Here is a 14776-nt window from a genome sequence, read left to right as displayed (position 1 = left end):
CTATGAAAAAAATCAAGATTTCCAGATTAAGACCCAAGAAAGTATAGAAATTCTTCTCTGTATCAGTGGAATGAACTTCTCCTGGCTGTATGAAGACCCACCTCTTCACTAAACACTTACTTCTGCCACCATCGTTTTTTTTTTCCCCTTCTCTCGATGAATAACTGAAGAAAGAAAAATCTCTACTCACTATTGACTTTCATTAAATCTAAAGTAATACAAATTTATGTACATTTAAACATAATGCGCTTCATGCTGATGAGAGACACCATGATGCTATAACTATAGTGCATGATACACTATAATCCCACGCTGCATTACACACACCGGCTTTATTAGGCAGATTAATTAGCAGGAATGGATGACAGACAAAAAAAATAATAATCTGGAACATACATGTGGAATCACTGATGAAACTGAGCGAAATTAAGTACCACATAAATGTTATATAACTCTCCTGCTCACTACACACAGTCACCTCGTGTTTAAACATGCTGTGAAAAAGCTGCCACACACCAGGCCATAGTCAAACACTGGCCAAAGACTTGCTGACGTCTTGCTGAGGGTGCAAACACAATGTGCTACATCAAAAACTTTCTTAGAAAAGAATAATGACCTATTGTCCCCTACGTGGGAACTGATATACGCATTTGTGTCTGTACTGTACTGTACTGAACTAGATCAACGAGGGAAAAAAACAGCGGAAGTAACAAATCCCATGGGGCTTCATCAAAATGGTAAAAATGAACAAACTCAAGATAACACGCTGGTATAATGGATACTTTCAAGTAGCACATTCTTAAGCTAATATTAGAACACTTACTATACAACAGTTAGTTCAAATTAGTACTCGTTTGACTGGCCAAGCAGCGTTCCAAGAGTGCTTATATTTAGTATAACCGCACTGGGATGTTTCACTGTGTGTATCACTCCGCTTGTCTGTTTTCGCCACCTATTTTGAAACCGTTACTACACTAGTGTTAGCGACATCACCAGTGGACACGGCAAACGATACGTTTCAAGAATATAACTTTTGACTTAAAATATGAAAGCTCTTCAGATGAAGCTCGTCAGAAGCCAATTTTACTGGAAGCAACTTTAACGGCAATGTACAAATCAACGTGAGCTAGTTAGCCAGCTAACCAACGTGCTATAAAGTGAGTGTGGCTTCTTCAGGGCGAAAATAAACAGAACATTTGGCCATATCGTGTCCGAAATGACACTTACTCAATATTAAATTCTTGTTTATAGATCTGTTGTATAAAAGCAATACCACATTCACAATCGTGGAGTTATACTGAATATCAGCATGGCTGTGATTCGGCGTAGGCGCGTGTGGGAGTGCTGTAGCTAATCGCAGCTAATCGCTGTGGTGATATTCAGTATAACCGGACGATTGCAAATGTGATATTGCTTAAATCGAAGAGAAAAAAAAAAAAAAAAAGACAACTTTTAAATAGTTGTAGGGGCTCGAGGCTATGCAAAGTTGCACTGTTCTTTTATTTGTATTAATGGACTTAATTAGCTAATCATATTTTAACTAGATATTATTTTTAGTTAGATATTATTATTATCCTGCATGTTTACCACATTAGACTTAACGTTAAACTTAAAGCTAATACATTTACCCTTAGGAACTCACTACTAGTGATTGTGAATATAAAATTATGGCACAACACATGAACATTACTGCAGTACTATCATTCATAGTTGATGTGTGGATGATGCTGTGAGCCGAACGGAGCGTGGCATAGTAATGGGAGCAGTAAAAAGGCGACGAGTGAGCAGAATTGTCTGGTGTACAATTCCATGTGCTCACTGAAGCAAAGGGCAAATTTTCTGCCTCTCCCAACATTCATCCTGCACAACACACCGCCATCACAACTCGCTGCCGTTACCAAGACAACAGGTAGGGGAGTATTCCATGGGGATCAGTGTGCGTGTGTGTGTGTGTGTGTGTGTGTGTGTGTGTGTGTGTAAAGTATAAGTGTCTAAGGAGGAGCATGCAGGATTCTTCCCTTTCTCTTGTCTTACCCCCCCTAAACAGACCAACTGCTTAATGTCACACTGCCTGTCGGTTTCCACGAGCCCAGAATGTCAGATGAGATGGCTGGCAGCCTGGGCGCTCCGTTTGTGTGGGTGGGTGTGTATATGTGTGCGTGTGTTTGTGTGTTTGTGTGTGTGTGTGTGTGGGATGGCTGGCGGGCGGGAGCGTGATTGCTGGAGAGCGATCGTGTTAATCGAAGTGTATGTGTGTGTGTGTGTGCTTTGCAGTGCGATGAGCGATTGGATTATAACCAAGGTGACTCTTAGATCTGATAAAGCAAGATGTAGAGAAGCAAAGGAAAAGAGGAGAAAATAAATATAAACCTAAAGAGGACAATATGATGAAAGAACAGCAGAAAGGGTGAATAATAGATCTGAACTGCACAAAAGGAGGCAGTATTCCAGGTCAGGTCAGTAGTACAGTATGAATCTGACTCATTTCCACTATGAGCTTTAAATACATGGGCGGATGACAGGGATTTTAAAAAATAGAAGAAAACAGAACAGACTATGATTATGTGGCTCTGGAAAAGCTATGAAAAAGGAGAGCGTCGCATTATTGCCAAGCCAGCAAGTTGCGCCGTGGCGGCCGCATGCACCGCTGCACCCCAAACTGCTGGAACGTGTATTGATGGCAATGAAACAGTGCGTTGGGGGAGGACATGGGCTACCCTGAATACAGATCTCTCTCGATGTGATGTGTAATCAGCTTCTTGTTCCAACCAGAAGCTGAATTGTTAAAAAGAATCAGGTTTCAGGGGATGGAAAGTTCAGCTGCACAGGCTTTTTGCGGCTATATCTACATTTAAGCATTTCTTCTTCTTCTTTTTTTTTGTAGCTCTGTGGAAAGGCGGTAGCTAGATTTAGAAAATGAGATTTTCCCCCCTCAAATATCATGAAATTGTTTTGGAAATGCCATACACCAGCTTCACTGTCAAGCACTGAACTTACTATGCAGGAAAAAAGATACATGAAGTCATATCTAGCTAGATAGCTAGCAAGGGACATGATTTTAGTTATTTTTAGGCTAGCTGGATTTGGAAAGCGGGATTTTCGCCTCTAAAGTCATGAAATTGTTGTGGAAATGCCCTAGACCAATTTCACAAGGAGAAAAAAGTTAATGCTAAAGATAGTCTTAACTGCCGGGTGCTAAAAATCTCACCACGTAGAAAAAAACCCACACTTGACTAGCATTTAGCTAGATAGCTAGCTAGATTTTCTTATTTTTGTTTTTAGGTTCATTAATGTTAAAACACAGATAATGTTATGACCTAGCAAAATTAAATATTAAGACAATTTCCAATATTATAAATCAAAATCCACCACTTTATTATTTTTTAGCAAGCATTGTTCTTTAGCTAATTACTTCTTAAGCTTTTTAAAGCTGGATCTGAAAAATGTTTATCCCACTCTCAAACGTCATTAAATTATTCTGAAAATGCTCTAAACCAATTTCACAAGGAGAAAAAAAAAAAGTTAAATCTCAACCCTGTCAGGCATCAAAAAATTTCACTATGGGGTAATGCTTATTTTTTTGGTTTTAGTTTAGCTTTTTTTAGGCTAGCTGGATTTTGTTTTTGTTTTTTTCCCCCTTAAATGTCATTAAATTGTTATGGAAATGCCCTAAATCAATTTCAAAGTTAAAGGTAATTTTAACTGTTAGGCATTGAAAATCTTATACACAAAAATAGATAGCAAGTTAGCTGCCCTATTAATGTTAAAATGCACATAATGTGAGCTAGCCTAATTAAATATTAAGACAATCCCCAATTTTATAAATGAATGTAATCTACCACATATTTTAGCAAATCTTTTTTTTTTTTTTTTGAGCAAATCATGTTCTTTTTCAAATTTCCTTCTTTAGCAGAACCTTGTTCTTTAGTGAATCTTGTTGTTTTAGCAAATCTTGTTTTTTTTAGCAAGTCTTACTCATTAGCAAACCTGTTTTTAGCAAATCTTTTTTTTGTTTAGCAAATCTTATTCATTAGCAGACCTGTTTTTTTTGTTTTAACCAATCTCGTTTTCAGCAAATCTTGCTCTTTAGCAATTCTTATGCTGCAATCTTATGCTAAACGTGTATAATAAGGACATCTTAAGTGATATCACATGACAACATCCAAAGCAATAGAAAATTGGGATGGCAGTTTTTCCTAATGGAACCGGAGGCACGGCATCCCCTCACGTCTCCTCTCAAACTGAGCCTTGCTTCCAACAGCCAGATATTTTTTTTTATCCTCATATGGAAGCGATGTACTGAAAGGAAGATTTTTTAATAAAACTGGTTAGGAAACAGCAGCAGCAGTGGCAGTTTATCACTGATATGTATAAATCCCATTTATATGCTAAAATCTACATTTAGTTGTTTTAAAGTGACTGAGAATGATTTTCATTTAAGTCAATGCAGAACACTTTAAATCTTGTATGCAAATATGTAAGGAGTGGAACACTAAATTATTAATGCACAAGATCCTATGAAAAATAAGTAGACTTTGTTGCTTGCAAAGCAAATCTGGCTTTGAAAAATGTGCCCGCATTTACATACATTTTATTGAAAAACACACTGACGGGCAGTGACTTATTTTTTTATTTTTAATTTTCTTTTACTAATGCATTTTTTTTTTTTTTTTTAACACAAACCACACTTGCTCATCAATGCCTAAACTCACAGTCGTGTCTGTATTTGACCTTTGAACTTATGACCCATGTGAGCTCGTCTGATATCCCGAGGCGTGCATCACCCCGGTCTGGGCTGTCTCCATGGCAACAAGGCATTTGCTCCTGAAACTGTGAGTGAGAGAATATAGGCATGCAGCATGGGGCTGCTAACGATCCTCTTACACACTCACTCACTCTCACACACACACACACACACACACCTGACTCCGATCCCCAACTCAACCTGAATAAACACACATCCTCATTACATGTTTCCATGCAAACAAGCAAACCCTTAAACTCTGCTCCTGCTTCCGTTTTCTTCTTATTCGTCTCCTCCTCTGTTCGTCCTACACAAATTCATCATAAATGAATAAATGAATTCAACTCTTAAGCTCTCTTCCCTCACTTCAACTCAACTCCCCCCTCCACCACCCAGCCTTCTTTCTCTCCTTCCTTCTTAGCCTAAAAAATTCAGGTTTTGGCATCTTGGCTCATGTCTCAAGAACCATTATCATATTTCAAAATGTTTCTGTTCAACACATTCATTACATGTGTGTGCGCGCGTGTGTGCGTGCCCACAAGACAGACTGCTGCTCATCACACAAATGCTGTTAACTGCAGGAAATCACATTCTGCTCATTAAATTTCAAACAGAAAGATTGAACCCCCCCACCCAAAAAAAAAAAAAACGGAAAAACAGAAAAAAATTGAAGAAAGAATAAAAAGGATAAAATATGCTTCTTTTAAGTCAGCAGATTCTCACTCTCACCACTTATCCTTGCCGGTAACATTTTCTCATCAGCACCCACTTTATATTTATTATAAATAAATCAATAATAAATATGCTTCTTCACACCAGGGATGATTGAACTGGTTTCAGCAGCGGCTTTGTGCACGCAGAGAACAGGTTTTCCATTACAAGACCATTTTCTGGACTTGGATAAGCACAGGATTTTCCGAATGATCACTGAATCCTGCAAATCGGTGTACAAATGCAAATAAATTCCTCACCACCTTCTGAACATGAGGAGTCAAGATAGCATTTAAAAGGCAGGAGGTGAAAAGATTCAGTTAATCCGGCTTTACTCTGTATGATGTTGGCTTCTCGGACAAAAATCGCATGCAGTAAAAGAATTCTTTGGTTGTGAGTTAAGATCGGCGGACTTGGAACGCATAACGTGACACTCTCAGTGGCAGCAGAGTTAGTACTATTTTGGAGAAAGACAGGCGACGACAAAGTGTCTGAAAGTTTTGTATTAAAATGAGCACTACTACAATGCTCGCCTAAAAGCCACCAATAGAAAGACGGCATAGGATTACGTGAAACGCACGAGACAGCCACAAACATGCTAGTGACAATGACAAAATGTAAACGCAACATACTAATGGACAGTAAAAATATCCTTATTAACTCACAGTCATTTTCATTAATCACAGGTCTATCGTTAGAGGATCTTTATCATACAATCTGACATGGAAAACATGTCTGTTAGAAACTTAAGCCAAGGTTTTACTGAGATCGTAATAATAAGGAGTAATAATCTTAAAATCTTGCTGTAATCACACAGTGTAAAACCAGCTTTAAATGTTTTTGACAGGAAGTTCTTCTAAAAACAGAAAGTGAGATGCAGTCTGATATCTTTTTTCCCACTATTAATATCTTAACATATATTATTTGACCATTTTTGTTAATCTTGGTAATGAAGAAACATCTGTGAAACCCAACACAATAAATGTCTTGTTGGCACAAGAGTAATTTCTTTGCCCTCTTCATTTTATTCCTAAGCACTTGAATGTAGTGAGAAATCAGTTCTGTGTCTCTACTTTTAGTCATCTGTGGTGTTGTAACTGTCTATATTTAAACCCAGCCTGTGGTGAACTGCCCTCCAGAGAGCTATGATGTAGAAATGCATTTAAATTAAGTAAGGAATAAAACACTCAAGGGTGTTATAAGGGTGAAAATAATCAATTGATAGAGTGGTGTGGTAAATCTGAGTTACTGTTTTCACCCCATAATTGATTCCCCAGGAGTTTTATTCCTCTTATACCACACCGATTACATAAAAAAAAAAAATTGACAAATGACATCGTTTTTATCCGTTTATAGTTACACTTAATGTAGAGACATTTAGAACATCCTGTTACTGTTACCACTTACATTACAACAGCTATAAACAGACATTCCCTTACCATCCCCTCTTTTTTCTCTGTCTTGAAAGACGAAAAAAAGCAGCTTGTCAAGAAACCAGAAAGCTAAAATCATTCCACCCTGAAGCGCCCTTAAACGTAAGGGAACAGCTTTACTTCTAAGTGTTACGAAGCTCTGACACTGGAGAAAACATCGACATATCAACAATTATACGCTTTAATTTGTTAAACAATGCAGATTTATATCTAGATTTATATATAAATTTAAGTGGAACATTCACCATTCAAATCCCTGTGTAAGCCGTTACTATAGAAATGGTAACGTATCAGAACGATTGCATTAATATACTAAACCTGTGATTTGCAGTCGGAACCACTGTCAGAGCTGCTGTTATAGAAAATTAATCAACACCTTCTGACCAATCAGATGTGAGAATTCAATAGCACTGTGGTCTAAGTTTTATTAACACAGGACCCCGAAATATTGTGATGTAAATGACTAAAGCACAAGGACATTGGCTATATGTTGTCCAGTTCACTGCAGGTCACAGTGCCATAAACAGATCACTGGATCAATATTTATATTTGCAGAACTTGCAGAACTCAGTTAAAGCATACAGACCTCACAGGAACACTCGTCTGGAGTAAACTGGTGCTGTGAGCTAGTTACCGTTAATATTTAAACCAAATGAATGTTAACACACAAGACAGGACGTAACATTGAGTTCTTTTCATTCACATGCAACTAAACAGTCTCAACATGACAGTGAGGTTTTTTTAAAAATAAAATGCTAGGTCGCTATGTCTTATATGACACGCTCAAAGAGGAATAAAACACCCAGGTTGGCCTATTCCAGTCCACCACATGGTGCTCGGTTATCTAACACAGCTATTAATGCACTGCTGCCTGTTAATTAATGTCCGTCTTATCAACACGTCTCGGTCCCATGTGTGTTGTGTCTAAATAAATGTCTCTGCTTAGACTCTTTGTTGATACTTTCCTAGACAGCTCGAATTCAACGTGTACAAACACAGAGCTGAAATAAGATTACACAAGATATTAGATTAGATATTATGAGTGGATACAATTTTCTGAGAGTACTGCAGGTATCAGTATTGCTATTTAAAGGAAGAAGCATTAGCCTAAATAAATGCTGAAAGCTATATTTGTACCATGTCTCACTTTCCTCCTGTTTCTAGTGAAATAATGGTGTCTATTTGCACCTGAGTAAAAGTAGCATTATACACCCCCAAACACACACACACACACACAACAGATGCATGCTAGTGTAACAAAACTGTCACATCCAGATTTAGCAACATTAGCTAAGCTAGCCACCGCCTCTGCCTAAACATAACACTATGCTATCTTTGCCAGCTAAGTAGTTAGCCAACTTCTCTTCAGCAGTAGCTATTTGAATTTACTAGCTAGGCAGGTCTGCTAACAAAAGCATTATAAATATTATAATATATATATATATATATATATATATATATATATATATATATATATATATATATATATATATATATATATATAATCTTTAGCTAAATTTATGCTAGTGATTAGATTGTGTTGACCTGAAGCCTGTCATTTTACTGAAAAACTGCCTCGCATTTCTACACTCTCGATACGTCTGCCTCGCATGTCTACACTTCTCCAGGGATGGCAGCTTGTGAAAAACCTGGTGAACATTCAATAGCAAAATCCAATAGCAAAATCTACAGGCTAGGCTAATTCTTATCAACATATCCCAAAATTAGATATCAAGAAATACAACTGACATTTTTGTTTAAATAATATTTGTGTATGTAATTATTTTGTCACAATTATATTATTATATTTAGTGCTCTTAAGAATCATTATGTTTCATTTCTGTCTTAACTAGCTACCTAGCTATAGTGCATTGAACGCACTCTGTTAGAAGATATCTATTTCTAAATTAGGTAGAACTGTAGGTATTTAGTTTTATCTTCAGTAACAAGACCTATTTAAACAGCTTTCTCATTCTCATTTCCTGGTTGTTAATTCAATGGATAAACGTACTGATGTATTAACATCATGCAATGACTACAATAGTCAATGAATTAAAAATTTCGAACAAAAAAAAAAAATCCTTAAAAATAAGCCGTCAGTGTTCTGTACATCGCTGCAGGACTGTGCTGAATGAGAATGAGAGTATGCGCCAATTGTGTGTGTGTGTGTTTGTGTGTGCGTGTGTGTCCACATGCGTGAATGTTCCACCAGAATGCAGGATTTTAGGCTGGACGGCAGCCATTGCTAAAAACCGACATCAAATCTCATTACAACTAGAAAGACTAAACCAGATCATTAAAACGCAGTCGCATTGCCTTCTGTCTGCCTAATTCTCCTGCCCACTTGAGTGTGACAAAAAATTCCTGGAGAAAACACACACACACAAACACACACCTTGGAGAGTCATCACTTTCTTTGGATAGAATGAGGGTGACTGAAGCTCCCATGTGTCCCAACATTTACCAAACACACACTCCTCACTGTTCACTGTGCTGCTTCTTGCTGATGAGGCAAAAGTGTCTTTATAATTAATAACTACAGCAAACTGACACATGCTCGCCTCACTATCTTCCTGAATCAGCCTGCTGGTGTGTGTGTGTGTGTGTGTGTGTGTGTGCGCGCGCAGGTGGTGTCGAGGTCACGCTCCTTGCTTTCCTCTTTGCCTCCTATCTGAAAAAAAAAATCTGATTTCCTGTTCAGATACAAACAAGCACAAAAACAGCAAGCAAACGCCAATATAAATGGGTTACAATGGTCTTTAGGCTAGAAAGCATTTTTTTAAAACTAACACAAAGACAATGCCTCCTAAGAAGACACCTCCCTCCAGATTATACTCGACACACACAAGCAGCTTTCCTGTCATAGAGTCACCAGCGCAGCATGCTGCTTACTGTACTCAGTGAAATTAAAATTCACAAACACACTGTAAACGATGGTATTGTGCAGGGCCACATGCAGGGGTGTAATGTGTGATTAAGTAAGCGTCTATGATCTGTGAGTAAGAATGTGTGGTTTCTGAAAATAGCAGCTTCCCCTTATGATCATAAATCACTCATTTTTCAGCTTTGCTTGTATTTAAAGGAATACTCCAGCATTTTTGACCTAATCACCATCCACCATGTGTGTAGCATATGTTAATTGTATGAACAAGAATTTCAAGATGTTTCCATGTACTGAGAAAAGAACAAAAAAAAAAAAACTTTTTACTCCACTCTATAAAGGATGCTTAAGGGCAGTTGCTGAATAATAAAATATCCATTAATAAAATATCCATTAATAAAATACACAATTCAGAACTATAGCCACTACACTCTAGCAGTAAAGGTTTTAGAAGGGGACAGAGACGAAAGGCCAGATACTAAGTATCTGGTAGTATCTAAGTAGATGAGTAACACCAGAATCTCAAAGATAAACTAACTCCTGTCTCTTTCTACCTCACTGTGTAGTACTTGGAATAAAAGACTTGGGGGCATGGAAAATAATCAACAATGGGGTGGTATGGTATAGCCCAAAACAAAGCAGAGTTACTGCTACCACCCTAAAGCTGATTATTTTTCTATAACAGCTTGCCCCTAAGCATTTTATTCCTCTTATACAGCAGCAATTTGCAAAGGACAATTTTTTCCTCAAATTTTCTCCCCAATTTGGTCAATTCAAACCCACCATCCAGCTCTCCCCTATCACACAGACAGCTACCACCCAGGAAGGCAGGAGGGTGAACATGTCCTTCCTCCGAGACACATGAAGCCTGCCAACCACATGCTTTCAAACTGCTCATGCTGTTTCAGAGCGCAACATAACACACTCAGAGGAAAGTGCCGTCTGCCCTCTTCCACATAGGTGAGCTCACATAAGCCCACGATTGGCTAGTGATGCTGTGATTGACAGAGAGAGAGAGAGAGAGAGAGAGAGAGAGAGAGAGAGAGAAAGAATGCCATCTCTCTCACCCAGACAGCATGGCCAATTTTACTCCCTTGGCTCCCAGCCACAGATAGTTGTGGCATCATCGGGATTTGAACCTGCGATCTCCAGACAATAACAACTTACATTCTATAGTACAATATAATTCTATATCGTATAGTACGGTTGTGTAGTTCAGTAGGACGAATGCTTTTCTGTTGTACCACTCGGGAGCAGATAACACATTACATATTTTATCCATTTGTCGTTATGTATATTTAATGCTGTGGAATGTCTGCAAAGTTCATTCCTATTCCTATTAGTCTCTGCATAAGGTACTAAAGAAAGAATAACATATAGAACAGAGGTGTCCAAAGACCAGCCCTAGGGCCAAATGTGGCCTGTTGACTGTGTTAACAGTCTTCAGTCATGTCTACAGACAGAAAAAGCAGAAGTTAACAGTGAGAAGGGGCGATTTCAAAAACCACTAAGCATGGAAAACCTTTTGTGAGTCTTTGTCTAAAGTGGATTTGCAGATTTCAAGTATTAAAAATGACAATTTAGTTTGTCCACTTGCTTTTGGTCTTTGAAATAGGGGGGACCACATATAAAAAGTCTGCACTTTGAGCACATATGTATATATGTATATATATATTTTATACACACCAGCCCTTTAGACACCCCTGTATGAGATCAACCAGAACCAGAATTGAGAAGTCAGCATCTCTGTGGTATACACTGTGTCATACTACAGCATACTTTATTACTCCCTGCATCATATCTTATATTGCATTATTCATATGTTGCATAATAGTACTGTGCACTGTTGCACTATTTATAGTCCCAGTACTACTTATTTTAGCCATTTATTCCTGCCGCTGTGCTTTATTCTATCCTGCCAGCCACCTGACCTGATCGGTGCCCTTGCATTTAATATTATTTACTGTTACCAGTTGTTTAACGCTTTCACTGGTGTTTTGGATGAAACTACAGTATGTTAAAGATACATAACCACAAATTATTTCATCTCTGAAAGAATGACTCATATATTTGGAGTTTAATTGGAAGACAGCTTTGTCTACACAGTTTGAACGTGTTCTACAGTAACACATGTTTTGCATAAACGTTTACTGACGGAGCTCAACAACTGCCCTTAGACCTCTATTATAAGAGAAAATATGTTTCTGCTCATTTCTCAGTACAGGGAAACGTGCTGAAATTCTTGTTTGTGATAATCATGCATATGCTACAGATTCGGGGAATAGTGCATGGGTTGAAAAACGCTGGAGTATTCTTTAATGCAGTGTGAACCAGGGCACACACAAACACACACACACACACAGAGTCCACGATGCGTGGTCCATACTAATCAGTACTAGCACTGCAGCAAGAGGATTCCCTGATCCTTCTCTCACTATGCTCTCTGGCATAACACACACACACACACACACACACACACATACACACACACATACACACACACATACACACACACATACACACACACATACACACAGTGAGAAACCCCTCTGTCTCCTATGGACAGACACACAGACTGGCTAATGTCCAGGAAACCATGGAAACGGACACAATGCAGCAAAAGCCTGTTGCAACAGTTTGGTAATGAAAGAACACCCAGTCTGACTAGCACCATCGTCGCAGATGCACTACATCCCACCAGCACACAGACAGACGCACATGTGGAGCATCCAGCGTCCAGTCTGATGTGTTGTAATATTTGCCGTTATGAAATTTAGCCTATTAAGCAACTATCGAGCAGTGTGGGAAATCTGCCTGGGGTTCACCCTCACACAGACTGGGGTAGCCAGACACGGGTGTCATTAATCTGCCAAACTGGAAGCATCCACCTCAGCTTCCTGTTCTTCTATTCTGATATACTCTTTAGGATGGTAATGGATCTCAGATGAGAAAACGGCTGACACAGCAAGTGCACACCCTGGACATGTGACTGTAGACGAACATGTGACTATGATAAAAAAAAAAAACATACCTGAGCATATAAAGCTTTTAGTAAGGGGTTCAGATGTGATACTGCGACATGCCACACACACTCCCACCTATACTGCCAGGGGTGTGGACACTGGGTGGTACAGGGTGGCATCTACCTCGCAGAAAGCTCTGACCTCAAATCCTATCCCTGAGAGGTCTATCGCAATCCAAGCAAAAATTCATGAATCACATCTACCTCATGTTTAGTGTGTGTGTGTTTTGACAAATGAGAACTATAGACGTATGAAGCCATTACAGTAATGTCATTATTTTTGCACCATGGAATAAATGAGAATCTCTAAAATGCATCTTTGTCTTGTGTATAATTTGGGTGTTGGGTTTGGGGTTGGATGTGGCACATCCTTTGCAAGGGCGTGTGTGAAAACCTGGACACACCGCTGCATACACCTGGCTACAGTCGGAAAGGGGAGACTGACCGGGTTGCTATGGAGCTCGCACCACCCTGCGCCATTCTGCCTGGAGGCGTGCGCGTGAGCGTGCTCTCTCTCTCTCTCTCTCTCTCTCTCTCACACACACACACACACACAGAAAGGTAAACGATCCATGCACATCCAGATGGCATGTTGTTCTGACTTTATTTATCTATTTTAGTACAATAAATGTGAAAAGGCACCAGAGGAGAAAGAGGATAAAGAAGAAGAGGAAAAAGAGAAAGAGGAGAAAGAGGAGGAAGAGGAAGAGGAAAAGAGGAAGAGAAGGATGAGGAAGAGGAGAAAGAGGAAGAGGAGAAAGAGGAGGAGGAGGAAGAAGAGAAGGAGGAAGAGGAGGAGGAGGAAGAGGAAGAGGAGAAGGAGAAAGAGGAGGAGGAAGAGGAGGAAGAGGAGAAAGAGAAGGAGGAAGAGGAGGAGAAAGAGGAGGAAGAGGAGGAAGGACACCAGGCGAGGAGCATCTGCAGACAGGTAACAGTCAGGTGTGCAGCTTTATTAACTGATCTTACCTTTCACTTGGCTCTCATACTCCGTGAGGATCTCCTTCTCCTTTTTAAACTTCACCGTGCCCGACATGGTCTTCCACCCCTGGGTTCTGTCTCTGCGGTGCGGATTTACTACTGATCCAAACCTTCCTCCTCCTCCTCCTCCTCCTAGTCCTCCTTCTTCTTCTTCACTGGCACTGATGCGTCATATCCAGCCACGGGTTCACCACGATCGGAAAAAACCCCACTCCAAAATCACAATTCAAGCTGTCCTCGCTTTAAATGTCCTACACTCTGCGGCACGCGCTACAGAAGTCCACCGTGTCGGCTGTCACACCGGGAGGAAAAAAAAAACAAACCACTGGCATTTAAACCCAGAAGGGCGTCGTTACATGGCGAGTTTAAGGCAAACCTGCGCAGAAGGAGCCTGGAAGCCTGGATTTCTCTTCGTCTGTCTTGTTTTTGCTCACGCGGTACTCGAGAGGAGGGAAACCGGGCGGCACGCGCTCCACTAATCAAATGCGTGTGTGCGTGTGCGCGCGCGCGTGTGTGTGTGTGCGCGAGAAAAATGATTCACGCCTCCCAGTTCCGCTTCCCAAACGCTCCCACACACCTCCACTGCACTCCCTACTACAGTCAATTGAGATGGGCGGGGTTGGGGGCGTGGTCTAGGCAGGGTGGGTAACTAGGCAGAATTGACAGGCAGCCAATTGTCGTGTCGCTTCCACTGTTCTAAAGCCAAGTCTCAAGGAATAAATACCCTTCCAAAACAGCACCATTAGTACAGGAGTATAGAATAATAGCATACTACTTTGACATACAGTATGTCTCTACTGTCTAGGATGCTAGTGCTTGGTTTGGGACGCAGCCCTTAGAGCTGCAGGGGGTTGTGAGTAAACACAAATTAAGCGCTGATTGGTTAATTGGTGCCATTAGCTGTGTTCAGTCACAACACAGACAACGCGCCAAAAAATGGAGGACAGATGCAGAGTCTGCAGGCAGGAGCTGGGCTGCCATGTGAAACACAAACACTGGGTCTGGTA

At 39.9% G+C, this 14776-nt stretch overlaps 1 protein-coding gene across 2 annotated transcripts in view; it reads right to left on the bottom strand.

Moving 5' to 3' along the window:
* srgap1b (SLIT-ROBO Rho GTPase activating protein 1b) overlaps positions 1–14351 on the bottom strand; it is a 47032-nt gene extending 32681 nt beyond the window's left edge. For both annotated transcript variants that reach the window (XM_034313325.2, XM_053241851.1), the window contains exon 1: positions 13758–14351. In XM_034313325.2, coding sequence (XP_034169216.1) covers positions 13758–13824 — 67 coding nt within the window. In that variant the 5' untranslated portion in view covers positions 13825–14351. The remainder of the gene's footprint in view (positions 1–13757) is intronic.
* Positions 14352–14776: the final 425 nt, after the last annotated feature.

Source organism: Pangasianodon hypophthalmus, chromosome 18 (assembly GCF_027358585.1).
Source record: "Pangasianodon hypophthalmus isolate fPanHyp1 chromosome 18, fPanHyp1.pri, whole genome shotgun sequence".
Taxonomy (NCBI): domain Eukaryota; kingdom Metazoa; phylum Chordata; class Actinopteri; order Siluriformes; family Pangasiidae; genus Pangasianodon; species Pangasianodon hypophthalmus.
The sequence above is the reverse complement of the archived record's forward strand: the minus strand, read 5'-3'. Positions and strand labels throughout refer to the sequence as shown.